We start from the raw sequence: 25,630 nt of genomic DNA on the forward strand, positions 1-25,630 counted from the left end.
AAAATTCGAATTTAATTGGGAATAAATTTTATCCCGAACGTTTATATATTCATCACGGCTCACGTTGGTGGCCAAATAATGACAGCCGTTTGTCTCAGTTACTATCGTGACCGTTTGCCGGCCGGGGAGATCTTAAATTCACGAGCTCCGTCTGAGTACACAAACACCGTTCGAGGGGCTGTTCGAGGGTTTTAATTATTTGGAAGTGTCACGGGGTTAATTATAACGCGGTACCGCTTCGTGGAATTGGCGTTGAGGATGGTGAGAGATGTTTGTGCCGAAAGTGTGTTTAAAGAGAAAGAAGTGTTATTGTTACGGTGACGAAGATGTTTCTTTTGATTCCTCCTCTCTTTTTAATCTCCTCTCAGATAAATCTTTTTCCTGTTCGCGGAAAATACGTTACTTTTTTCGACGATTAATTTATGTTTGTTCCGCTCAAACAAAAGAAAAAATAAAGATTTATTCATTCAAATGTTCATTGAAAAGTATTTCTAAAGAAAAGTACATTATAATAATACAGTACATGACAAAATTAATCTATTATTTTCCTATTATCGAACCCTATAAACTTGAATACGCTTGAAATTTATTAATGGAATATTAAAAGTTTACGTTTACTCTTATCGCCCATTTCCCAAAAACTTCCTCACAAAATACACAATACGATTCATCGACGTGAAATTTATTCCTTCTTGGAATCCACGTTGACGATACGTTGGCAATAAAAGAACCGAACAGCGATGATATCTAAAAACCGAACTCTCGGCTTTCTCGATGAAAATATTTATCCGTTTTTCTCTATCGTTTTTCGTTATCATCTATCGAAGAAGAAAGTCCTGGAACGAGAAGCGAGAGCGCGGCTGGTTTTCCGCCACCGCCACGCCAGTTCCTAATTCGCTTGGCGAACTTTCCCCGTAAATAAATTTTTAACGAGATACACGCACGGTATTTCCGGGCACAAGTCGGCTCGGCCTCGCACGAGTTTTACGACTCGACGGCTGCTTATTCCCGGTAATTAACCGCTCTACACGGAGCCACTTGTTCCAGGGAGTTGAAGCGACCAGCGCCGCAACACCGTTTTTTGTCGTATGAAATTTCTTCGTCGCCGGTTTTTTCCCCGCCCCCCTTTCTTCCCTAATAACCCTCGCACGATACTCGGTCGGTCAGCCGCGATTTTACAACGAAACCCTTTCAACGTAATCGTTCTTACCTCGCCTCGAGCCTCGATAGAACGTTTTTCGCGAATTTATGATTCCTCTCTTCTTCTTCTTCTTCTTTTTCTCTCTCTCGGCGATATTCGCGAATTTCGACCAATAAAGTTGATTGCGTTTTTTTATTTTAAAAGGGATATATTTTTGTTGGAGAAGAAAGAAACGATGATAATGTTGCGCAAGTTTTAGAAAGACCATTAAGCAAATGGAGCGGGAGACAAGTTGAAGCCGAGCGGCGCGAGATTGATTGTTTAAACGGGTGAAAGAGGAGAGAAGGAACGTGGAGAGAAGGAGGGGGGTAGGTGTTTAAGAGAGTGATTAGAGGAAAGGCTTGTCGCCTCGGAAGAGTGACAGGAGAAAAGAAAACACTGGGGCGAGATTACGAGGACACGTTCGGAACAAACAGTCGCCAAGTCTTCGTAATTCAAGTGTGATTATAGTGAAAATAAAACGTGAGATTGGACAGACCACTTGTCCCTCGTGGCCTCGTGACTCCCCCTCTACTTTTATTCCTTCACTGAAATTCCACTTCTCTTATTTCGATCCTTGACTAATGTTTCCGTGGTTCGACCCTATTTTTTTTTCCAAACTTCACATTATAAAAAATGTGGACAGCAAAGGAGACGTTTTTCGTGTTTATCGTATCGTTAAAGATGGTAAGTATTTAAGATTCAACAAAAAATCATCCCTTGGTCGAGAAGAGAGGTCGAATAAAACAAATCGATCGACGTAATCTCAAACGATTACGATCATTTACACGCCGATATCTCTACCCCTTATTCGCCCCTTACGATCCCGCAGGAACAACGAAGGGACTGTTGACGATCGGTGGTGGGTCGGATTCGATCCCCGTATTTATAGACATCCTGGAAAAGAGCAGAGTGAAACGAGAAAAGAGGAGGAGGAGGAGGAGGAGGAGGAGGAAGAAGAAGAATAAGAAGAAGTAGTGGTAGTAAGTTATGCGACGTTTGGCCCGCCCCAGCCACTCATTCGGCGACCATAACTCTCCCGGAGTGACAGCTCCGAACGGAAGGGTGTGTTGCCGCCCCTCCGCCCGCGAGAACAGGGAAATTGAATGCCTTCTCGCAACCCCTCCTCGAGACTTCTCTCTGCACCCGCCATCTGCTCCTCCTCCCTCCCTTAACACCGTCACTGTCAAATTGATAACCGCTTCTTTCTTGGACGAAAGTCCTCCTCCTCCTCCAGTGGAACTGTCAGCTTCAAGTCGGGGAAACTCGTCCCTCGATACCCTCCAGGGCGGAGGAGGTATTATCTCTCGACTCGATTTCGACGATTTTTAAATAATTTGCAAGAGTTTGGGCGAGGAAACAAGAGCAAGCAAGGGAAATCCGCGTTAGGAATCCGCGAGGATTTGTCGCCTCGCCCCGCGAATATTTAAGCGAATTAGAGGATGGATTTTCCTTTACGAGGAAAGAAACGGGAAAGGAGATCGGCCGAAAGCCAAGCAGATTTTCTATCTCGGACGGATTTAATAATTCCACCTCGGCTCGCCTTTGTTAACTCTACAATTATTATTAATGACGATGTACGAGAGAGGGTCGCGGTCTGGCCAAGCCGCTGTTCATCCTCTCATCTCCCTCCCTCTCTGTTTGTCTCTTTCTCTCTCTCTCTCTCTCTTCTTCCCTTTCCACCACTATGGGCGTGAATGTAAATTAATTATTCCCCGGGTGTTTTCGTGAAAAACATATTAAACGCCCTACCTTATTACGGCCACGATATTACGGCATAAATCACGATTCACTTACGGATTACTATTTTTCATATGGAAGGGCAAACTCCCCTCCGGATTAATCGAAATCCGGAAAAATCTCCGCCGAATTAAATCCTCCATAACCGGATAACCGTTAATGGATTCCTCATCCGTGGAGAATTTGCTCCGTTCTTCGCCGAATTTCTTTGTCTTTGTACACTGCAAAATACGCGTCTATAAAAATACGATATCTATAAAAATTTCAAAAGCGAAATAATCCCTAATCTCGCTCGTTAAAAATTTTAAAAATGTCTTTGACGAAGAATCGCGGGAGAAACACTGGCGAACGACGAAAATAAAAAGAAGGAACGGTAATTGCTGTATTATGGACAGTGTTTTATTAGCAGGTGAACACCTGGCGTTGCTTGTTTCTCACCGAGAATCCTTTCTCGTCGAAATTAGAACGAATGTTCTTCTCCGCCTCGTTGGTCCCATCCTTTTAACTACGCAAATAAGTAAGTAAGTAAGTAAGTAAGTAAGTAAGTAAGTAAGTAAGTAATTAGTTACACGGTTCTCCACGATATCTCGTTGAAACCACGGACCACCATTTCCCTCTGTTTCATAAGGGAAAACAAACAGTCGCCGCGCAACCGGAAGATAACGCGGTGCGCGAGGGCGCGTGCACGTCGTTCTGGCGCCGGGACGGCTGGAGTAACGGAAGTACTACTTTTACACGGCCCTTTTGTCCCCCTATCGCCATCCCGCATCCCTCCACGGCCTTTTTGCACCCTCCTCCGCAAGCTGCACGCCCGACCCTTCGCCATAACCTCCCCTTAGGCGTGACCCATCCCTCCGCCTTCCGAATCACCGTCTCCAGTTGCGTGCACCGCGCTTACTTCCACGAGCCAGGCCGGCTCGAAGAAGCCAAAGCTGCAGCAAACCCCTTTTATGCCACGTCCCTCGTGGCGAGCATGCGTTACGCCTCGCCTTCCTGGCCTGGATTTATCAAAGGCGAGGCGAGACTCGTCTCCTCTCGCTTCCTCGGCTCTATCGCGCTCGCCATATCTGGACCTCTTCGCGTATTACAAAGGTGCGTATACCACGATGCACTCTCTCGTAATTCGGTTAAGGAATGGATTTTTATTACACGTGGTGAATAATCTTCTTTTTACTCGTACGATTCGAATTCTAATTTAACGTAAGATTAGATAATTTGGTTAATAGAATGTCACCTTTTCACGATTCATGGATCGAGGTATTCGCGGAAGAAAATTCGAAGCTCGCCTTCGAAAGATTTGAGAGAGAAATTCTTCGATTCCTTCGCGCAATCACGCGATATATAGGACGCGTTGGAAGGGTTTCTCCAACCCTTCTCCGCGAAACGGCACTCGACTCAGGGAATATAGTGTTTGCTCTCGCGGCCTAGACTTATGAAAATACAGATCCAACGTCGGATTGACGGCCGCCATCGAGGGCCGAAAGTCGAGGATTATTACACCCGACGTCGACGTCTGACAGTTGACAGTCCTTTCACCCCTGGTCTGGTCTCTCTCTGGAATCTTCTCGAATTCCTCCTCCGGGATACGAGGCGTCGGTTAAGTCGATTCCTATTCCTCGAATCGTTTAACCCTTGTTAACTAGACTCTTTCGATAATTAAAAAAAAAAAAAAAAAAACAAACAGGAAACAACGCGATAAATTTAAATTTATCTCTCATTTCTTTGGATCAAACAATCTTTTTTCAAATAATATATAGAATAGAAAATAGTGACACATTTATACCATTATTGTGAAAAATCAGAAAATGAGATGAGCGAAACAATTTTCATTTTCAACCGATATCTCCGATAAATAGAACGAATTCTAATGATTTTTCTTTAATAATTCGTCGTGGAGAGATTGGAGGAGTCGAGGAGAGACGTTTGAACGAGAGGACTCTGTGACTCTGGCTTCTGGCACGTGATCAAGCCTAGCCAAGTCGCGCGAACGGGGTAAGGAGGGGAACAGATGTCGCGGGAGGAGGAGGAGGAGGAGGAGAGGCCGTTCGCTTGGGAATGTTTACGCGGGCTGGATTTTATATACAGAGAGACATACGACGCACACGTGCACCACCGACGGCCCCCTTTGTCGTGGCGGCGATTCGACGTTTAAACAAACTCCGCGAAAGTAAGAGACGAGCTCGGTGTTAATGACGCCGCGACCCGTACAAAGCCGTGACAAATTGCCGCGATCACCGCGCCAGTATGTTGTGATGGACGTGTCGCTCTCTGTCCGCACGTTCGAAATCTTGCTAGGAGAATAAGACGCGAGCGAGTGAAACGAGGAATGACCGATTCCAAGTGTTCGAATAATCTATGGTTCGTTAACGATTGTTGATTAAGTTGGCTGAGTTAAATATTGGACGGGGCGTAACACTTTTGTAAATAAACCTTTCTTACAGGCTGATAAAAAAGAGATTGTAACCGGGTTCGTGTATTGCAAATCTAAGCAAGATAAACAATCGCCGACTAAAGAAGTTGACAGGAGGGAGAAGTTGCTTGTGTAACTTATCCTCTCGACGCTGCGAGAAAAACAATTTGAACGTTCAACGTTTCCTCCTTTTTTTATCTTAAAACCAGGAAGTCAGAAATTTCGCGAACATTTTCGTTCGAGCTTCAACGCAGAATATTTTTAATAAGGTTTTCTCTAGGAAAAGAAAGAAAACGAAAATCAAAAATCGATCGCTTTCTTACTCACTTACGTACGTGTGCAACGCGAAACGATTTCACGATTCTTAGCCACCAGCGAGAAGGTTGGAATCTCCAGCCTCGACCCTTTTCCCGTGGAATTTCCCGTCGAAATTTCTCGGCGGAAATTCTGCGCGGGTCGGTTCCGCTCCTTCGACGCTTTCAACGCCTTCACCCACTCGTTTCAATTAAAAAAATTACTGCCGAAATTCCCAAGATTCCTGAGATACTGGGCAGCTGTGAAATACCTACGAGGATGAGCGCCAGGCCGACGATAGTCCCAGCATAACGCTTCAATTGTCGCCCCCGTTATGTTAATACGCCGACAATTTCATCGCCGGTATACACGCGTATCTAATGGATCTGTGGATAATTGGAAGGGTGGCGGGGGTCACGGGGAAGCAACGGACCGATGACAATGCCATAACGCAAGAGGGCTTCGCGTAACGACTCCCCCTCCCACCCACGCTGCTCCTACTAGCTCTACTAGCTCGACAATGTATACAGGGTGTCTTGTAACAAATGGGTGATATCGGATCAGTGAACAAGTTGCGTATGCGATTTTAATCTCGGTAAAAGGAAACAATTTCGAGTGTTATTGTTCCCGATAAATTTGTTTTAATGTTTTCTCGACTCGATCGACGACTCGAGCAATTAAAAACATACTGAATATAATAGGAATATAATAGGAATATAATAGGAAAAGAAGAAATTTTCGAAAAGAAATGTAAAAATCTGTTCGTCCAATGGAGAAAGAAACGAAAGCAAATATAATTGCGAATTATACCATTGCAAAAAGGAGAATGCTTCGCCAGATATCATATTCTGAAGCATTATTCCAGTTTGTAAAGTAAATAATAATTAATCGATTTAATTATATAATAAATAATAGTTAAAATAATAGTAAAAAAATCTGCATAATAAATAAATGTTTAAGAATACTTTATAAATGTGAGTTAAAAAGTGCATGATATAGTTTTTTCTAGAGCGCTCAAAAATGTGCGAAGCTTGGAGTGGCGCACGCAACGTTAAGAGGATCATATTTCTAAAATCGAAACATCGTCACGAGATTATTTTGTGTTATTATACACAGATGCGTGACCACGTTTGATTTAGTATTTATGATACGTTTTGGATAGATGTTGGAAGACAATTCGATTCTGTGTTCGATTCGAGAAAGCAAGGAATCGTGGTTCGCGATGAATGATGGTGAATTAAGCGGGATGAAAAGAAAAAACGTGGTGAATCAGATGGTGCATTGAAAAGCGTGTTCTCAAAATAAAGTACTTTCTTGTTCGCCCCGTTCCCACGAATGAAGGGCATGATTCATGTGAATGGAACGGAGCGTAGCTCTTTCCGTAAGAAAAGTGGAAAAAAATGGTAAATGATCGCTGTTCTTTGAACTTTCCTCATCCTTCGTTTCATAACTTCTTCCTTACGAGTGCATACGATTTTGTTTTATCGTCATGACAGCGCTACGTGGATTTAAAAGTAAAAGTTCTTCGTGGGCGTGGACAGATGGCGAATTCTTTCGCGCGAATATAATTTAATTTCATTCAAACGCGTTCAAACATTCGAGTAACGTGGAGAAAATATCGTCGTGTTATGCGAAACATATGCACAAATTCGTAGACTTTACGTTGCGATAACGAATTATTGATTCGCGAATAGTTACAAATGAAACTTTGACTTTTCGTGTAAAAAATGCAAGGAATAATAACTAAAAATTGCCGTGTAAGCCTCTTTTTGTTTCATCCCGATATCTCAATCGGATACCGAGATATAAATACTCAAACTTTTCATACCGCTTAAGATAGCAGCATTATGAATGAATTACGATCCGGTGACCTATATTTTTTCCAGGAATCCTGTCATTTATCTTGAATAGGTCAATGAGGCTTAAGCAAAAAAATCCGGATAAATGACAAGGACGAAAATAATAAAATAATTAAAAATTATCTTTTTCTTTACACGATAATATCTCTCGATAATAATGGAAAGTTGTATAAGAATAATTAAGAAAACATTTTAAAAGGAAAAGATCCCCGCTTCTAATGATCTAATTCATTCGTTGACCGAATATTATCAAGTTATAGCTTCGAGGTTACAGCGATTCAAAATTTTCCTGAAATTTTAATGGAATTTAAAATAAACGATTAAAAATTACCTTTCCTTCGAATTGAAAATCGTCGAATATATCGAAATGAATCGGAAAGCATTTCAAAGTTATAAAATAAAGTTCCGTCCGTCCAATAATTTCTCAGTCGAACGGAAATCGCTACCTTTTCAGAATTATATAATTCGAGGTTGAGAAACTCTGTCCCGTTACGTAGAACGGCGACCATTCGTTATTCCAATCAAAAGAAAATTACGAAATCTCAATCACGTTGAACGCCTCGGGAAAAAAGAAAGCGGGAACGCGAAAGTAACGAAGAACCCACCTCGCCGTTCCTTGTCCGCGCGTTGTCCACCGGTAGCCGGCCACCAATCACGGCGACCGAGGCGAGCCGCGTATCGCGGTTTGCTCCTTTTCTCGGCTTCAGCTTCGCGAATCGTGTCCAGTGGCTCACGCGAGGCGGACACAGGCGTGTCGCGTGGCTCGGGCTTTGTGCACGCACGCGGCGCCGGTAGCGAGGAGAGAGCTCGTTGAATCGAATACGCGAAACCGAACGCGACTACCGCTCCATTCCCCTCTCCCTCTCGCCCTCCTCCTCCTCCTCCTTCTCCACCTCCACCTCCACGCGAGTGCGTGCACGCGCCTGTGTGCAAGCTGGCGCTACGCTGGTCCGCGCGCAGACCGCAATCCAACCGACGTACAACATGTTTATGTATCGCAGGCAACATTAACATTGCAATTTATGCGCGCTTTAACTGGCCCGCAGCCCTTCCACCTCTTCGACCCTCGTCCTCCATCCTCGCCACCGGCTGGCCCGCTTAACACGACCGCGAATTTACCAACGCGGTTCGACGTACAAGTTCACTCACCGCAGGAGGGCCGATCTCTCTCTCTCTCCTTCTCTCTCTCGTCGCCACGGTTTCGCCTCCGCCCACCCTCGCGCACTTCCTCCTCTAAAGTCGACCGCTTTCGTCGACCCGCCCGGTATTTATATGTATTTTCGTCGTCGATCGTTACTTATCGTTTCCGGTCCTCGTGGAATTACGATCCTCACCGCTTATTAAATTTGAGGAGACGCTCGAGTGTCTCGTTCCCGTTCTCGTCGTCGCCAGAAATGGAACAAACGCCACGGTTTGGACGGGCGTCCTGTATTTCTCCAACGTTTTATTGCCGCCAAAGATCGCAAGGGAATGGGGACGGTGCCGCGGCCAAGTTTAGAGGCGTGATTGAATTCGAGGAGAGGAGAGCGGACGAGGAGGTCGGTTGGCGAGATTCGAGACCTCGAGCGTGATGGAATTCTGATTTCATTGCTCCCTATATACGAATCTATATATATATATATATTCCTTTCATTTTCCGATAAACCTCCACGGATTACTCCACTCCCGTACCACTTAACATCCTTGAAAAATCTGCCGCTAGCTCGCCGATTCCCATCATTAGAGACGGAGCGTCGCGATAAATTTCAATCTTCCGGCCGGGTCCTCGCAAGAACGCCTCGCCTCGCGACAAAAACGCGAACCCGCCCACTCCATTAAACATTCCACCGGGCGTAGAGATTTATTTCTTTCTAAAACTGTTACGTGTAGAGTTTACGGCCCCCTCCCCGGCCAGGCGAGGGGGGAACCAGACCCTATCCATCTCCCGCGCTCTTCGACCCGCTCCATCCAAGTTTTCGCGACGATGGGGGTGCGAAATAAACGCGTCTCGTACGTAAGGCGACGTCACACGTAAAAGCCTCGTGGTCGGGCTAGCCAACTCTCGGTACACTTTGCGAGCTTTTCCTCGGCCCGTTTACACCTGACGAGCCGGGGCCGCCTATCCGGGGTCAATGGGATGGAAAGCGGCGGGGAGGTTTAGAGAAGGGTGTCGCGAGGGTTACGCCGTTCCACCGCTGTTTTTTTTAACACGAGCGTGTTACCATGGCGTGAAGAATTATGGCCTCGGATGTAAACGCGTGTTTCGAAGCCGGAGAAGAGGAATCGATTTTCCGCCTTCCGAGCTGGGACGAGTGGTCGAAGACGAGCACGTGGTAGCTCGTCTCGAATCAATTGGCTGGTTAAGGACGTAATTCCATTCTCCCTTCGAGGTTATACATCTTTCTCTCTTTCTCTCGTCTCTCTTTTTTCCTTCTTACTACAAGTGTTACACGTCTTGTTGCTCGAAGGAGGTTCGAGCGAAATATAGAAAGTGCGTGATATCGGAGGATTCTTTGTCACCTCGTGCATCGTAGAAAGCAACACTTCTCGACACGATCTTAATTATTGGAAAGATTGTTGGTCGACAGACGGTCAGTTTACTTTTTTACCGTTTCAAACCGCGTCGTTGTCTCGTCGCCAATTGCGGTTAATCGAGAATCATCATCGATCGGCAAGACGCCTGGATCGTTAAGCGTCGTCGATTTCGAACGTCGCCCCCCCCATCGTGCGCATACTCACATATGTCTATGGTTCGTCCTCCGCGGAAACAGAGGATCGATAGATAGAAGATGAGGCACGTGTGCAGGTAGTCCATGGTGGCGTCGATGGATGGTCCGCTATCCACTGGTCATCGAACTCTTCTCATAACCGTATCTGCAACAACACACCAAGAGAACACGGATGAGAAAGTGGGGACGACGCCAGGAGACGTAAAACGAAGAAAATAAAAAAGGAGCGAAGCGGATGAGAATTATACAAACGAGATCCTTCGTTCCTCGATCCACTGGAAGAAAGCAATTAAACGTGCGTTTCCTGGAAACTTGCGGCGGGATACTTGTGGGGGAGAAGAAGAACACGTACGCAGAAAAACAGGCTGGAAACGGCCGTTCTTCCCCGTGCATTTCGCCGGGGTGAAATGGCGCGCGGCTCTCGCACCGGACAGATATACGACCGGTACACCGGCCACGGACAAAGAGCTACATTCACGCCGGCAGCCATTACGCGTCATTATCGAGATTAGGATCGGGAATGTTCGGGCGATGGGAAGAGAGTTAGAGCGGGAAGGGAAGGAAGGAAGAGGATGGAAAAAGAGTTGTTGGCTGAGCTCAAGGCGTTGCGAGATAACAGGGGGCGAGAAGGAGGAGGAACGGCGTGGGGCCCTTTTTGGCCCGTCGTTCTTCTCTTCTCGACGAGGGGGCGAGGCCTCGTGCGTACACCGGATGGTTATGGAGAGAGGGTGTGAGCCATGGGAGCCAAGGGGATGGAAGGAAAGGAGAGGACGTGCACTTTATTCACGGTGGTGCCGTCGTGGCGGAGAAGAAAAAAAGCGAAGGAGGAGAAGGGGGGGAGGAGGAGGAGGAGGGCAGGGGATCCTGGCTTCACTTTTTGGCTAATTAACGGCAGTTTCTTCGACTACCGTCTACTTTGCGATGCTTATCTGGCAAGTTTAGGGACCATCTCCCTCCCTTTCCCATGCGTGGCTCGTTATTCAACGGCCCGTGAAAAAATCCTCGGCTCGATGACGCGTTTCTTGCCCTCCTCCTCCTCCTCGTCTTCTTCTTCTTCTTCTTTCCTTGCGTATCGCGGCTGCCATCGCGAATAATCTTCCGACCGCTCGGAGACCAAAGGAAGAAGGAGGCATTCCACGGATAATCGTTTGGATATCGGAGGATAAAAAGAACGAGGCCCCCGGTGATTTTAATGAAGTCGTCGTCGGCGGCTGGAGAGATGAAGAGAGAGAGAGAGAGAGGATCCTCCGTAGGAATCGTCTCGGGAATCCTTGCTGCTTCGCGTGTTTGCCCTCCTCCTCCTCCTCCCTCCCCCTCCGTCTCTCTGTCTGTGCGCACGGATCGGCCACTCGGGAACGGCATTCTACTTAATCGGTAAATGGGGAAATTCCATCAAGATTCGGTGAATGCGACTGCGACAGCTCTATAGAGGCGCATAATCGATTAAGTGGCTGAATCGGATTATCCGACCGGCAATTAAGATACCATTCAGCATGAAGCGGTTACGTTGGTACCGGACCGGTGTCGGGGATAGCACGATCACAATGCGGGGAGGGATCGATTAGTCGACGCAGTAATTAAGGTCACGTCGGGTGCAACGGAGCACTTATTCCTTCGATTCACCGCGTTTCGACGCGCGATTAATCGTCGAGGTCGCGGGATCTGTTAGAAATCTGTCCTCGTTCCCCTCGATATCGATCCTCCTCGGCTTCTCCTCTCGCGTTCCTCCCCCTTCCTCCTCTCTAATTTCGCAACTTTTCAACCCCCGGGTCCGGCGGATTCCAGGTGAAAATAACTTGGACGCGGGGATTCCTATAAATTTCGATCGCGAATCTATATCCAGAGAAGCGTGGAAGAAGGTGGTGGTGGTGAGTTTATAGTTTTGCTAGTGGAAACGGCACGGTTCGCGCTATTTCCAGCATTGGCGCCGACTTAACGTCTCCTGTAAATCTGGCGGTCCGTGATACCGGCTTGAAAACGAAGAAATCACGTGGATTTAGTGGGCCGGGTTTGTTACCACGGATACACGCGCGCACGGCCATCTTTCATCCGCCACGAAACACCACCAACGGTTTCGCGGGGCCGTGGTGCATAAAGTGCCCTTGTACGAACTCCGTTCGCTCGATTTCCACCTTGCTCGCTACTTTCCTCCTCTTGAAATAACTCATCGTTCATAACCTTCTTCCTCTTAACGCGTTCGATCTTCGTTCCTCTACTCCGGCCGGCAACCCGGCCCTGATTTATAACGCCCGCGTCAAAGCGAAGGCCGAGAGAGAGAGGGAGGGAGAGGTTTTTCGACGGGAGCTAAATTAAAACACTTTTGTAAAACTCTTGAAAGCCTTGCTTCCATACCGAAATTCCAATAAGATTTCGCGAGAAGACTTTCGCTAATTTGAACGCAATTAAAATAAAAACTCGGAGATGAGCGATTTTCTTGAAAGGACCGTTGCGAATAAGGAGGCGGGCGAAAAAAGTGGGAGAACTCGCGTGCAAGTATCCCTCTTCTCCTCCCCTCCCGAACCGCCGACGTTTCTGGATCGTTAACCAACGGGGCTCTCGTCGAGAAACTCTCGAGCGAGAAACGGGCGAAAAAAATTTGTATCCAAACTAGTTTCCCACCCCACCCTCCCTCCTCTCGGGTAGTAGTTTCGTGGCCGGTTAAAAAATATGACGCACTCGCCACCATCGATAAATCCTGAGAACGTCGGCCATCCCATTAGGAGCCCTAAGTTTTTTAATCATTTCCAACCTCCATGGAAATCGTCCGCGATATCGTCGCTGGTGAAAGAGAGAGAGAAAAAATATATGATATAACCGGTGCCCGCTTTCCGACCCGATAATTCCAATTCCCGATGAAACTTCCAATGTACCAGGGTGGAAGAGGGGGAGAAGACCGTATGCTCGTTGCGGCTGAAACTACCCCTGCAAGTTTTGCGAAACTTTTATTTTCCCCGATACATTGGTTTCATTAAGTGGAGTAGGGAGAGGCTAAAAGTCTCGGAATGCGAGCAGGTAAATTTAACCTTGGAATTGGTGAACAAGGGTTAAAATAACCCGTGATGACTCGTATCGACGAGGAATGTAAATCTTTACAAATTCTCTTTACATGCCACTCGGGTTCTCGGGTTTCGAGTTAAATCAAGTTTTGAAAATCAATTTTAATCCACCTTCTTGTGAAAGAACGCGTTTCGAAGGAACGTTGTTTCAACGTTTTTCCTTTCCTCCGTGAATTCGAAAAACGAGACGCGCCCGAATCTTTTCGATCGAATCTCTCTCGAATAGATTCGAAAATTCTCGATTTTCGAGGAAGCGAGGAAAAACAGCACCAACATCGCTCCGTGCAGAGCTAGCCGCGTTCGAGGAAGCACGCTAGAATTAGCGCATTATTCCCGGCCAAGGTTTCCCGCGCGACTAATGGCGGCCCGTTAAGTGGCGGCTGTGGCGAGAACGAGATCCTCGAGTTCGCTCGAGAAAACTCGCCTCGATTTTTTTCCCCTCTCGTGCGGCGGGAAAACGCTTTCCCTCAACCCTCAACTCCCCTCCGGGGCTTGAATTTACGAGGAGGAGGAAGCGGCGGGGTTGGTTGCGCGCGTGCCGCTCAAAGCGCGCCCCGTTTCCCATCTCGCGTAAATTTGCGCGCGAATTCGCGGAAAAGATTCCCTCTCTCGCTGCGCGTCTGCGCGTTTCGAGGGAGGGAAGGGGGAAGGAGGCAAATTAAAAGTCGAGCAAGTCGTCCTCGCGTAATTGCCGGGGCGCGACGCGACTTATTTTCGTAGACCCTCTCGTGGCCGACGCCGACGACGAGAGAAGAGGGAAGAAAGAGAGAGAGAGAGGGAGAGAGAGAGAGTCGAAGGTGGAAACACGTGTGCTTAGACGACTTTTCTATCCTTCTCCTCACCGCTAATTCGACGCGACTGGATATAGCTTCTTCGTTACAAGTCCTTCCGGCTTGTAAACGTTTGATCGTGGAGAAAAGGGGTAGTTTCGGAGAGGAGGGTATTGAAAAAGTTTGGAATTTTGGCGGTGCATATAAATGCGTCTTATTACCCACTATTAACAGTATTATTACTTTCGACGAATAATTCTTTTCAGAGAATCGTATTACGCGTATTATGTCTAGGTAATTTCGAGTATGGAGAATCGGTGAAGGAATATTTGATAATTCCGAGTAATATAATGTTTAAACGAGGAATAATTTTACGTTCGGAAAGATATCCTCGAAAATTTGACGAGAAATCAAACTTAAATATTCATATTTTGTTATTCGATCAACGAAACTTGGCGCAGTCCATCCCGCTTGATTTGAAATCAAGGACATGATTTTCCAAGTGGTCCAATTCATTTGTGCGCATCGGACCGGGAATTCAATCTGTTAATTTCATTCGTGCGGTTTCATAGGGATTCAAATATACCTCTTAGCAGAAGGGCCACTTTGTCGTCAAGATTCAAATTGAATGAAAGAGAGAGAGAGAGAGAGAGAGAGAGAGAAAGTAAAATGGCGGCTGGATTTCCCTAGGACGCAAATAGCACTTGGACGGAGCACCGGCGGCGGTCAACCGAGTCACTTACGCTTTACAGTATCTTGGCGGAAATGCAACGTGCTCTCTCTCCCCTGTATATATACCTACATCGAAGGATGTCGCCTCGGAGAGACGTAGAAACAGGTTTTACGAGCGGCCTTTCCGCGAAATCAGAAGCAACATCGTGCGTCCCGGACGTACGCCGTTTACTTCGAGGAGGATCTATAAAATTTACACGGGCCTCCCCTCCTGTTCCCGTTCGGGGTATCATCGGGTATCCGGTGATTCTCCTTTTCGAGATAACTGGAACCGTTGTTAAAACCGATGTAACAGACGTCGGTCGCTGAGCCATTCTCCCTGCTATCGATCACGAAAATCGTTGCCGCGTAAAATAAAAGATAGTCGTCGCGTTGGTGAATCAACAGTTTCGTTGTTATTTGTTCCTTCTCTCCTGTGGACACGAGAGTCGACGGAATTGATCGAATGAAAACATATTGTAGTTCGTTTAATATCGCTATTAATATCGTATTAAAACGACGAGACAAATTTATGATTTAAATCTCTTAATATTCTCAATAATCCTTTTACTCTCCATCCTGAAATATCAGTGAACCAACAAGCTTCTTGATCAAGAAACATGTCGCAACGATCGTTCCACGACCTCTTCTCCCAAATTTTCGTCCCGAAAAAAAACACGAAAGATTCGCATCAGCCTCGATCATCCATCCATCGGGAAGGAAGCGGCGGAGGCGCTTTGATCGTTGGCGGACAGGTCGCAAATGGCGGCCGATCCTGGATCGATCCTCGTGCGCATCGACGTCGGTGACGCGCGAAAAAGAGAGAAGCGCTCGGAGCATGGCTAATTACGTGGGTTCGGCTCGACTACCGTGCGCTTCTGGCGCTGATGTTTATCTTGGAGCGCGGTCGATGGGAGCCCAAGATGGCAACGGTGCACCTCTCCCATTTATTCATCGCGCGAGAAACCGGTACGCCGATACGGGCGGAACGGCCCTCGAGGATATCTGCGTCTCGTTCCGCTCGCCACACCGCGCAACCGCGTATTTCGTATTAATTTCGAGCGCTCCGGGTGAACGCTTTGTCTTCGATCGGTCGAGGAAGCTGGGCAACGACTCGCACCCTCGGCGCGACACACCCGAGGGCGACTATGAATCGAGGCCGTGCGAGGCGAATTTAACAGGCGACATCCTGTATTTAAATCAGATTCTCTCAGGTGGTCACCGAGTTGTTGCACGGGACGATCATTGCTTCGTTTAGCAAATCGACTTTCCTTTTTCTTTCTTTTCTCTTTTCCTCCCTCCTCTCTTTGACTCCCGACGGATATTTCCATAGAAGAAATATCGCAACACGAGGAACACGATACGAAAAGCGGTCCACGAGAAAAACACGTACTTTATCTTGCGGTAATCTTACCCTGTCGGACGAGTCGGAGCGACGATAAAACGTTTTATATAATATATCTTTTATACGTACGCGTTCATACGTGGCCCTGTTCCGATGTGGTACTGTTTAGCAATATATATATATTCTAATCCTTTCTAAGCGCGGTTTAGAAGAGAACGCGGATCTCGTCGAGCGTAAATCAAAACATACAGGGGGCTCGATTCCTTTACCTTCGTGCGGGATCCTCTCCGAAAACGACGGTCATCCCCTTCAGCCTAAAATACAGTTCGCCGTGCGGTAAAACGACGCCGAATAAAAAGTGACACGACCGCGGCTCACAATGGCCAGCGTGGACCCTCCGTTCCCCTCCTCTTCCTCCTTTTCCTCCTCCTCCTCCTCCTCCATCCTCCCCTTCGACGTTCGTGCGGATACCTTCTCCGGAGTGGTCCATGGACTCGTAAAAATCCATTACCCTGCGTTCGAATCTTGTTCCCTGTCAGGGAAGGTATTCAAGGAGGATCGAGAGCGGTCGAAGCGCCCGTGGCGTTCCTCTCGTTAGGTCGCCTCGACGGGGGGTGGCGGCGTTCATAACTCAGCCGAAATATTCGCCTACATTCTGCGCGCCCCTCCCTCCTCCTCTTCCCTTGGTAAGATGCTTACGATGCACGTGGAACGCCTTCAGAACTTTATCCGGGCATACCGTGTGGCGCTGTGTACACCCTTCCCTCCCCTTTCCATCGTTGAAGCGAGCGCACGCGTACGTTCGAGGCGAGCACGGCGTGTGTGACGTGGACGTAACGCGACCGACCAAGCTTGACCCTGGAAAGCCAGGTGAAGGAGGAGGAGGAGGAGGAGAAGGGTTGGCGTCGACCCTCGAGAAGAGGGTCCCCGTTGGGGAGGCGGTCGGTGTAGCAGGGCCATGAATTATGCAGTTGGCCGGGGGCTAGGGCCACGCCAGGCATGGAGGAGGAGGAGGAGAGGAGAGGGAACGTTATTCGAGGTGGTAACGAGCGAGATAAGGAGAAAGTGGGAGGGAGAGTGTGAGAGAAAGAGAGAGGGAGTGCGGGTCCAACAGCCACTTTGCCCCACGTTTCTCTCGATCTTCCACCTGAATTTCTACGTCACCACCCTCGACAGTCGCTACGCCCCCGACACTTTAGCAGAGCCGATTGAAATTTTCATACCGACACGTCTGCCGTTCCAGTTTACGTACGAGTGAAACCCCTCCTTCCTCCTTTTTCCATCATTTCTCCCTTTTCCTTCTTCGTCTCCTCGAGAAAGACTCGTCGCGTCCCTTTTCTCGCCTCTATTCCCAAACGACGATTCGATCCTCGTTGCGTTCTCGATTCTCGCGTAGGCGGCAGGGAGAGTACGCGGAACCAACTCCCTTCGATTCGAGCGCGTGTCGATATCTCTCTCGAGCGCACTTCGCTTTTCCGCCTTTTCACCCAGATTGCCTGTACACACATTGCACACTCGTCGCACGATGGCGCAGGCCGTAGAGGACGTGATTGATACCCGAGAGCCAGCCAGCTCGCGAGTAGCGTCTCTCTCTCTCTTTCTCTCTCTCGTTGTCGAGGAGGATGCGTGGAGGAAATTCGAACCACCTCTCTCCTCTGTCTACATCTATCCGTCTTCCTTTGTGCGTGCGCGCACTTTGTAAATTGCGATGCAGTTTACAGTTCCCCCCCTGGAGGGAGGCCCTTGAATCACTCGGGAAAAGTAGATGCAAATCGGATATCGGACTCCTCTAATGTCCCCGAAGCTAAATTGGAAATCGCGTAATCAACTCTCGTATCAAACAGAGAATATCTTGATCAGCTGCAGCTCTTTTAATTAGTTGGCGCGCATAAAATATGAGCAACACGGGAGGGTAGAGGAGGGAAAGCGCAGAATTCTCTCTATTCGACGTTTCCACGCGGCGGTGGAGAGAGAGAGAGAGAGAGAGAGAGAGAGGCCGAGGAATTTGCATCGAGCCGAGGATCAGGTGATTCTCCACCATTGGATGGGGCACTCGACACTCCATCGGTTGGAATGGTTATCGTTGAATAACGCGTATCGTTGACGGAATCGCGTCCGAGCTGCGGCGTCGAAAGCTTTATTCTAAAGTAAAAGGCGAAACTTCGTTTCACTCGTCCGCTTTGAAAGAGATGGAACGATGCGCGAAGGGGATTTTCGAAGCGAATTAATTAATCGATTAACAAACTCCTCCTCGATGAATCGCGAGTGGAAAGAGTTTGCTCTTTTACGGGCTAATTAAATCTGTCCAGCAATTAACATTACGGCCGTTCCGCGGATTACAATGTCGATTCGTGCGTATTTCCATGTTGGAAAAAGAAAAGGAAACGAGCGAGGACGACGTATTTCTTGTGGAAGAGCTACAGGGTAATAAATCTTTTCGAGTATTGACAACGTATTAACGACTGACTATCGTGAAATTATTTTATACGATGCCAATAGCCTTTTGATTCTCTCCTCTGTGTAAATATGCACAACCTGGTGAAAAATACCGAAAAATGGATTAACTTTTTCGAAAATTCATCGACGCGAAAAAACAACTTGAGATTTTTGCTTTGGAAAGAATTCTTGGAGGGTCAATTTATCGGATGATGCTTAAAGAAGAGATGCGTTTTCTGTAACTTCTTTATCCCAGCTTGCGAGCGAAAAAAGAAAAAGTGAAAAGCGAAAATATTGAAAATTTGCGATCGGATATATCCAACGGAATTTTATTCTATTTTTTAAAATATTCTCTCAACCGTGTTTATTAAAATCAAAAAAACGACGATATCACGCGAATTAAGAATCATTCGCAACTCGTCTACATTTAGATACGCGGCAGAAAATTTGCGATCGGATATCCAAGGGAATTTTATTCTATTTTTTAAAATATTCTCTCAACCGTGTTTATTAAAATCAAAAAAACGACGATATCACGCGAATTAAGAATCATTCGCAACTCGTCTACATTTAGATACGCGGCAGAAAATTTGAACGAAGGGAATAGATGCGCCACGCTTAAACCCATCGCTGATAATTAAATTACACTTGTCGCAAAGATGCACGATTGTCGGTCCGGTGCAATAAACAGCGGGAATGGGCCGTGTCACGACAACGATCGGGACGACAACGAAGATGAACGCGGCGACGAATACTTTCCCGCGTCTTCAATCCGCAAACCAGACTTTCTTAATAACGAAAACCGTCGTCTTCAAAGGGCTTAAAAAATACGCTACGGGACGAGGAAATATCGCGCTCGTGTTGTTCCTTTTCAACGTCACGTCCGACACCCGGCCCTGAGCCGTGTGGGTGAACGCCACATGGGACTCAGAATAGTCGCAGCTGACGGTCGCAAATTAGCTCGCGGCGCGCGCCTCCCGGCGAAACCAAACTTTTGCGAACCCGCGAAACGGAGCAACCGATCATCACCGGATTCCAATCTGATAGAGACGTCTCACGAATTATTCCCTCGTTATCCTCTCATCGATAATGCATCCCGCGGTAATCTCGAAAACTCTGCCATCCAAGTGTCCGCCTCTCGGCGGGATGATGGCATCGGTGGATGAGGGGAGGAGGGACTTATCCGACTACTAACTCTCTTTCTCTGCTCTGTTGTGATTAAAGAAGGCGACGTCTAACGAGATAACTTTCTAGCTTCGTATTTTAATAATGGCATTATGGATGTATCGATCGTCGCGTGTATCCTATGATAATCCTTTGGAACGTTTGGCTGGCAGACACGTCGTTGTAAGGATACGTATTTATGATAAAATAATTATACCTCGCGATCTTTGAATCTTTGAGATCATCGGATACGAGTTGGGAATGGAAAAAGTTTTTTCCTTTCTTTTTTTTTTTAACGAATTTGATTACGATCATAATGGATGGAATGTCGATTTTAAAAGTAAGATATCCTCGATAATCGAGAAGGTTATTTGAGGTATCGGTTGAATATGAAATACAAGAATAATTTGGTTTTCGTGTTGTAATAAATAAAATATGTAGATGTTTGAGATTTTTCTCTTTTTCTTTTACGTGTATTTTAATACATCTATATCGAGAGTTACAACTATTAAGCAAACGTTCATCCCTCTCCTCGATCATCCTCTTCGTTAAATGGAATCTAGGAATCTTGTTAGGTTTTCCAATTAGAGTTACTCGAACGCAAACGCACAGATGGATCGGTTATTAATACCAGTTTGAAGATTGTAAATCAGTTTAGAGTTGAAATTGAAGTAGAACTACAATTCTCGACTTACCATTTCCCTACTAATTCTATTATCGCTTATTTTTTTTTTTACCATAAAACTTGTTTCATTTCGCCAGATCTTTTATCGTACACTATCGTGTGCTACTTGAAAGAACCGAAACTGTCGCATCCACGCATTAGGTGGTTGAAATTAAGGTGGTTGAAAATTCTCAATTCGTTCCCCAGCCAATATACGAATAGAAATTTATCACGCGCTCGAGAGACGTAGCAGTTCGAAAGAAATTTAATCCCTTGTACGCGTTATCGGGACAAATGTATCCCGAACGATCGACGAGCAAACTATCGATTGTCGAGGAATTATTACCCGCCGCGATGACAAAGAAGATAGCCCACGAAACTGGTTCGTACGCGTGTATCCTCGTACGCGGCGATTAATTATCGAGCGAGCAAGCCCTCGGATCTCGATCGCGTGCACGAGTGGAGAATCGACGAAGAAGAAGTAGAAGAAGAAGAAGAAGAAGAAGAAAAAAAAAAAAGAAAGAAAGTCTGTCTCGATCTGCTTTTTAGTCGAAGATACCTTCGACGTCGAGGCAACACCACCCCCTTCAACCATTTCGTCCTCATAAATCGTTTATTCATGTTTAATGCAACCCGGTATTCCGACCGCCGCCCAAACTTTTCCAAGCTCTCAGACGGAAATCGCGGATCCGACGTCGGTGGATGGAGGCGCGGGAACTTCGAACAAGGGAATGCTTTTGCATCGACGCGAGCCGCGCAACGTCGGCCGAGAAAAAAAAGTCGGCTGGAGGAGATCGTACTGGGGGTATCGGGCAACGTCCTCCAACTATCGAACGATCCTTTGCTTTGTCAGGGGGAGGGGGAAGGAGAGAGAGAGAGAGAGTTTTCGAGTCGAGGATGCAAAGTTGAAAATGCGGGGATAACTCGATAGTCGATATTTGACTTGACGAGTCGAAATTAAAAGTGTTTACCGGAGATCGAGGGATTCGAAGAGAGATTGAGATCGATCGGTCCGTGATTTATGGGGATGATGGCGGAGAGAAAAAATTCTTTCTCCTCGTTAAGGGAGGATAATAATAATAATAGTAAATTTTTGTGCCACAGCGTAATTCTAATTTTTCGAATTCAATCGACGAGGGCGTACTGTGAAGCTTGCTTCCTTGCATTCATTTTATCTGTCGGATAAAAATGACCAAATGGTTTTCGACTCGTTCGAAATTAAGGAGATCGTAATTAAGAAGGCAATTTCGCGTCGTCGAAATGCTGCACGAATCGTATTCATGCTTATGTGAGCTATAATAATCGGCTCGAGGAAACAGGGTCGCCGATTCCTGGGAAAGAGGACTAAATTCGATATGTATATATATATATGATCGTTTGGCAAAGAAACTACGCGTACGATTGTCGTGCTCGAGATCTCCTGGTCTATTTTCCGCTACAGGCGGAGAGAAATGTCGCAATTCTTACGGCCGATTTGTTCGATCGTTCCCCGTTGGTTGGATGGAGAGAAGTCGGTTCTGCGATTCAAAGAACGATCTCTCTCCCTTAGTGCAAATACGCGGCGCACGTGAGTCAGAGGAGCGGAAATTCGAGAAAAGGGAGGAGGGGGAGGAGGAAAAAAAGAACGATCCATCCATCCATCCGACCATCCATCGAAGGAAAGGAACAGAAGGAACAGAAGGAAGAAAGGGGAAAGAGAGAGGAGAAAGGGAGATGCGCACGAGTGGCTCTAATCCGTCCTTCAGCGAGCTTAAGCCCATCTTCGTGTACCGTGCCCGTGGAATACCGTTTAAGTGTCGTCCGTCTGGGAGTCCTTCGCTCGAGTAAATATTTAGGAATTTTTGAAGAGCCCCGAGTGCCTAAGAAAACAGTTTACTTCGTAGGAAAAGAGGGATCCTTCCCGGGAGAGGCGGAACAAGCCGAGACTGGAGCAGTTTTCTACTAGAATTCTTCTACCCTCTCTCGCTATTTTTCTCTCTCTTTCTCTCCTTTCGCGATCAAACTCAGCGCGATCGTATACGTGGAGCGTGGAGAGTTATGTAAAAAAAGAAAAAGAAGAAAGGAGGATGGATGGATGGATAGAAAGAGACGGAAACACACGGGACCCAGAGCTTCATTTCGAAATTACGTCGAGCCTTTGTTCCTCGACTAAATGCGTTAAGCGATGTTTTATTTGATCCCGGTCTGAGCGCCCTCTCTCTGTTCCTCTCCGCCATCGAGTTTCCGTATTATTTCGCGAAATGCGTGGTGGAAAGCCACCGCGTGATGAACCCAGGAAACTGATGCTAACAGGATTTAATAATAAGTGACGGGGCTCATTGTTTCCAGCAGTTTCGTCGCGTATCGTTCGAGTCTCCGTGCAAAGGAGCAAAATCGTTGCGCTCACCTGTAACGGAAAAAATCTCGTATCGATAGTTTGCATATCAGCGCGTGTGAAAGTAATCTTCAGTCATTTTGTCGAATGAACGAATTCTAGAGATTTATCGATCGAGAGCAATTTTATCGGTAATAATTATCAAAATTGGCAAGCTTTCCTCCTTTCGATATCGAATCGCGCCAAACTTTCCCCGAAACAATTTTCTAAAACAGGAAATAATTTCGTACCGAAAATTACGTGATCGTGAACGAAGAAATTTATCGATGGCGATTAACCTCTCCACTATAACTGCCAAATTTTATGGCAGATGAACCGAGATAATGGCAATATAGACGTACAATGAGACGTCCACTGTCGTTTTAATAAGCGGAGAAGGAGGGGCTCGAATTCATTAGGAGCGTGCCGCTCGGTAAGAAATGGACACGGGGAATGGCGCGCGACCTTTCGGCCCTGCCTGATCGTTAAGCCACGAAACGAGAGGCATATTCGCGCGTGACTTTATTTCTGGGCCATTGTGCCCCGTTAACGTTCACAATATCTAATGGCGGGAGATGAAAGAACAATTGTGAGTGTGTAGTCCAAGTTATTAAACGTTTCTTCGATGTCTAAAGCGTAAGAGAATATCTGTAATTGAAATTATATCGTTATCAAAATATATTATAATATAATTTTTGTATTACATATCGAATACTTTTGTACATTCCGTGCACACACTTCTCAAAAGAATGAATATTTGACGTTAAAGTTTCGTTATGACAATGTTACACGAGATAGATAAATCACTAACTAGATCACTACTCGTCGAATAACGAATCCTCTCTCCCTCCCTCTCTCTCTCTACGTTTCAGTTTGTCGGTTCGTGCAAGCGCAAAACAAAAAAAAAAAAAAAAAAAAGAAAAAAAAAAAAGATAAATGGGTGATCGGTCAAACGTTCACCGTTCGAATTGGCTAATGAACGTTTAGATTGGATCCCGAAACGTATCGCGGCGGCAAGAATAATTAAAATAGCGATGGCCTGGGCCCCGAAATAACGTTGACAATTAGTCTGGCTTTAATTTGGTAAAATTGCGATTCAAACTTTCATTAGGGAGCGACGGTGTAGGGTTGGTTGGTTGGGCGTGGGTGGTGGCGGAAGAGGCGGGGGGTGGGCGCGCATCAGCCGAGCCGGAATCATCGGGGCGACCGGCGCGAGGAGTAACAGCAATAAACGCTTAATTACATGCGATAAGTAATTAAAGTGATTAAAGTTTATAATGTGATACGTGCAATTAGTAACGCCGCTGGTGTGTAATCGGGATTCAACGTCGACGAGCGGATCGCTGCTAGGCCGCCGCGTCTATGAAATTTATAATGACGCCTGGTGTAATCGCGTTTAAGCTTCGTGTTCAAAGCTGAACGATGAGCGATACAAGATACAATCGTAGCTAAATTGCGCCGTTTTGCAACGTTCGATAGAGAATAGAAATAGAGATGAATAGGGATGAAGTTGTGAAATCGCGCGACACGATCAATTAAAAAAAGCTACGGTGATCGAGATCACACGGAATTAAAGAAAGAAAATGATTCTAGATTTCGAACGGTGACTCTTCTCTCGTCTACTTTATTTATCGTCACTAGATTAGATAAAGTTGACCAATGTACAATTTACACGCGACTTAACTTAATCTCTCTCTTTCTCTCTCTCTTTCTCTCGACTCGATAAAAATCATCCGCTTAGAAAAATTTCCATCCAAAACTCTTAAAACTACTAACGAAACTAGCGAATTCGGTCCTCCTCGCCCCTGAAACGTAAAAACGTGAAACGTTCGTTGTCGTCCCGTTCGGATTGGGGAAGGGAAAAAGGAGGAAAGCAGCAAATGGAGGAAGGAAGGAAGAAAGGGGAGGGAGGATCGAAGCTCATTGCGATGCAGATATTCGAACCGTTTCGAGGGAGAGTCGAAGGAGCAGCGGCGGCCGGCTGCGCGTAGAACCGGCTGCACAAGGCGAGACGTTTTTATCGCGGATTTCGAGCGACTGCGTCGTTCTGCGTCGTCGTGGCTCGTCTTCGTTGTCGTCGCAGGTAGTCGGCTACGTGCGTGCATCCTCAATGAGGGACGTGCGCCCGTTGAATAATGCCGAGAATTCGGGGAAGAAGAAAATAAAGGTTAAAGGATGGTAACGGCGAATACGAGGAGAGAGGAAGAGAGAGGGAGAGGGAGAAGGTCCGACAGGAGAAGAGGCGAATGATAAAAGGAGAAAATGAAGGCCAAAACCAGCCGGCGTCTCAATGAAACCCCCTCGAGCAACCTCGTTAAAGCGAATCCTGCGAAACCGCCGCTGCATCGTCTCCCCCTCCTCCTCTTCCTCCTCTGTTTCGTGATCGTGTACGTAGTCGTAGGTCGTCGTGGTTGACGTGGATATGATTCCCTGTGACGGAAAGTTCTGGTGGAACGCGACGAATGGATCGTTGCACCGGCCATCGCGATTACGAAACTGAAACGACACTCGACTTCCTTCGCTTCCTTCTTTCTGCCCAACAACTGTTTTAACAAGTGGGCTTGAATGGCAGGATTATGGGTGTAATATTTCTCGGTTACCGTTTTCATCCCGGAGTTAGGAGAGTTTGTTCTCCAGAGAACTCTTGTCGTTCTTGAGCGAAGTTACTTACTCTGATGGTTTAAGCTAGATTCGAGAGAGATACAGGAACATGTATGGGTTAATGTATCCAAGTGTGTCGATAAATTTCCTTAAATTTGGATTACTTTTAATCGAGTTCGAAGAAGAGGAGAGGGGGGGGGGGAATGTACAATGATAAGATTGCATGATGGAGAATTTAAAAAAAAGAAAATACATTCGTGTATTATTCGAACTGAAGTTTGGAATTTAGAAATCTTTCATTTTTCTGAGATGTACGTTCGCAAGAAAAATACGGAGGGA

General features: G+C 46.5%; 1 protein-coding gene across 1 annotated transcript in view; it reads right to left on the reverse strand.

Annotated features, from left to right (window-relative positions):
• Positions 1 to 25,630, reverse strand: part of LOC122716543 (discoidin domain-containing receptor 2-like) — a 123,176-nt gene that overhangs the window by 23,871 nt on the left and 73,675 nt on the right. The window contains exon 2 of the mRNA XM_043939727.1: positions 10,202 to 10,336. Within this exon, the coding sequence (XP_043795662.1) occupies positions 10,202 to 10,277 (76 nt within the window). The 5' untranslated portion in view covers positions 10,278 to 10,336. The remainder of the gene's footprint in view (positions 1 to 10,201; positions 10,337 to 25,630) is intronic.

Source organism: Apis laboriosa, unplaced genomic scaffold (genome assembly GCF_014066325.1).
Source record: "Apis laboriosa isolate Shangri-la unplaced genomic scaffold, ASM1406632v1 scaffold47_cov149, whole genome shotgun sequence".
NCBI classification, from domain to species: domain Eukaryota; kingdom Metazoa; phylum Arthropoda; class Insecta; order Hymenoptera; family Apidae; genus Apis; species Apis laboriosa.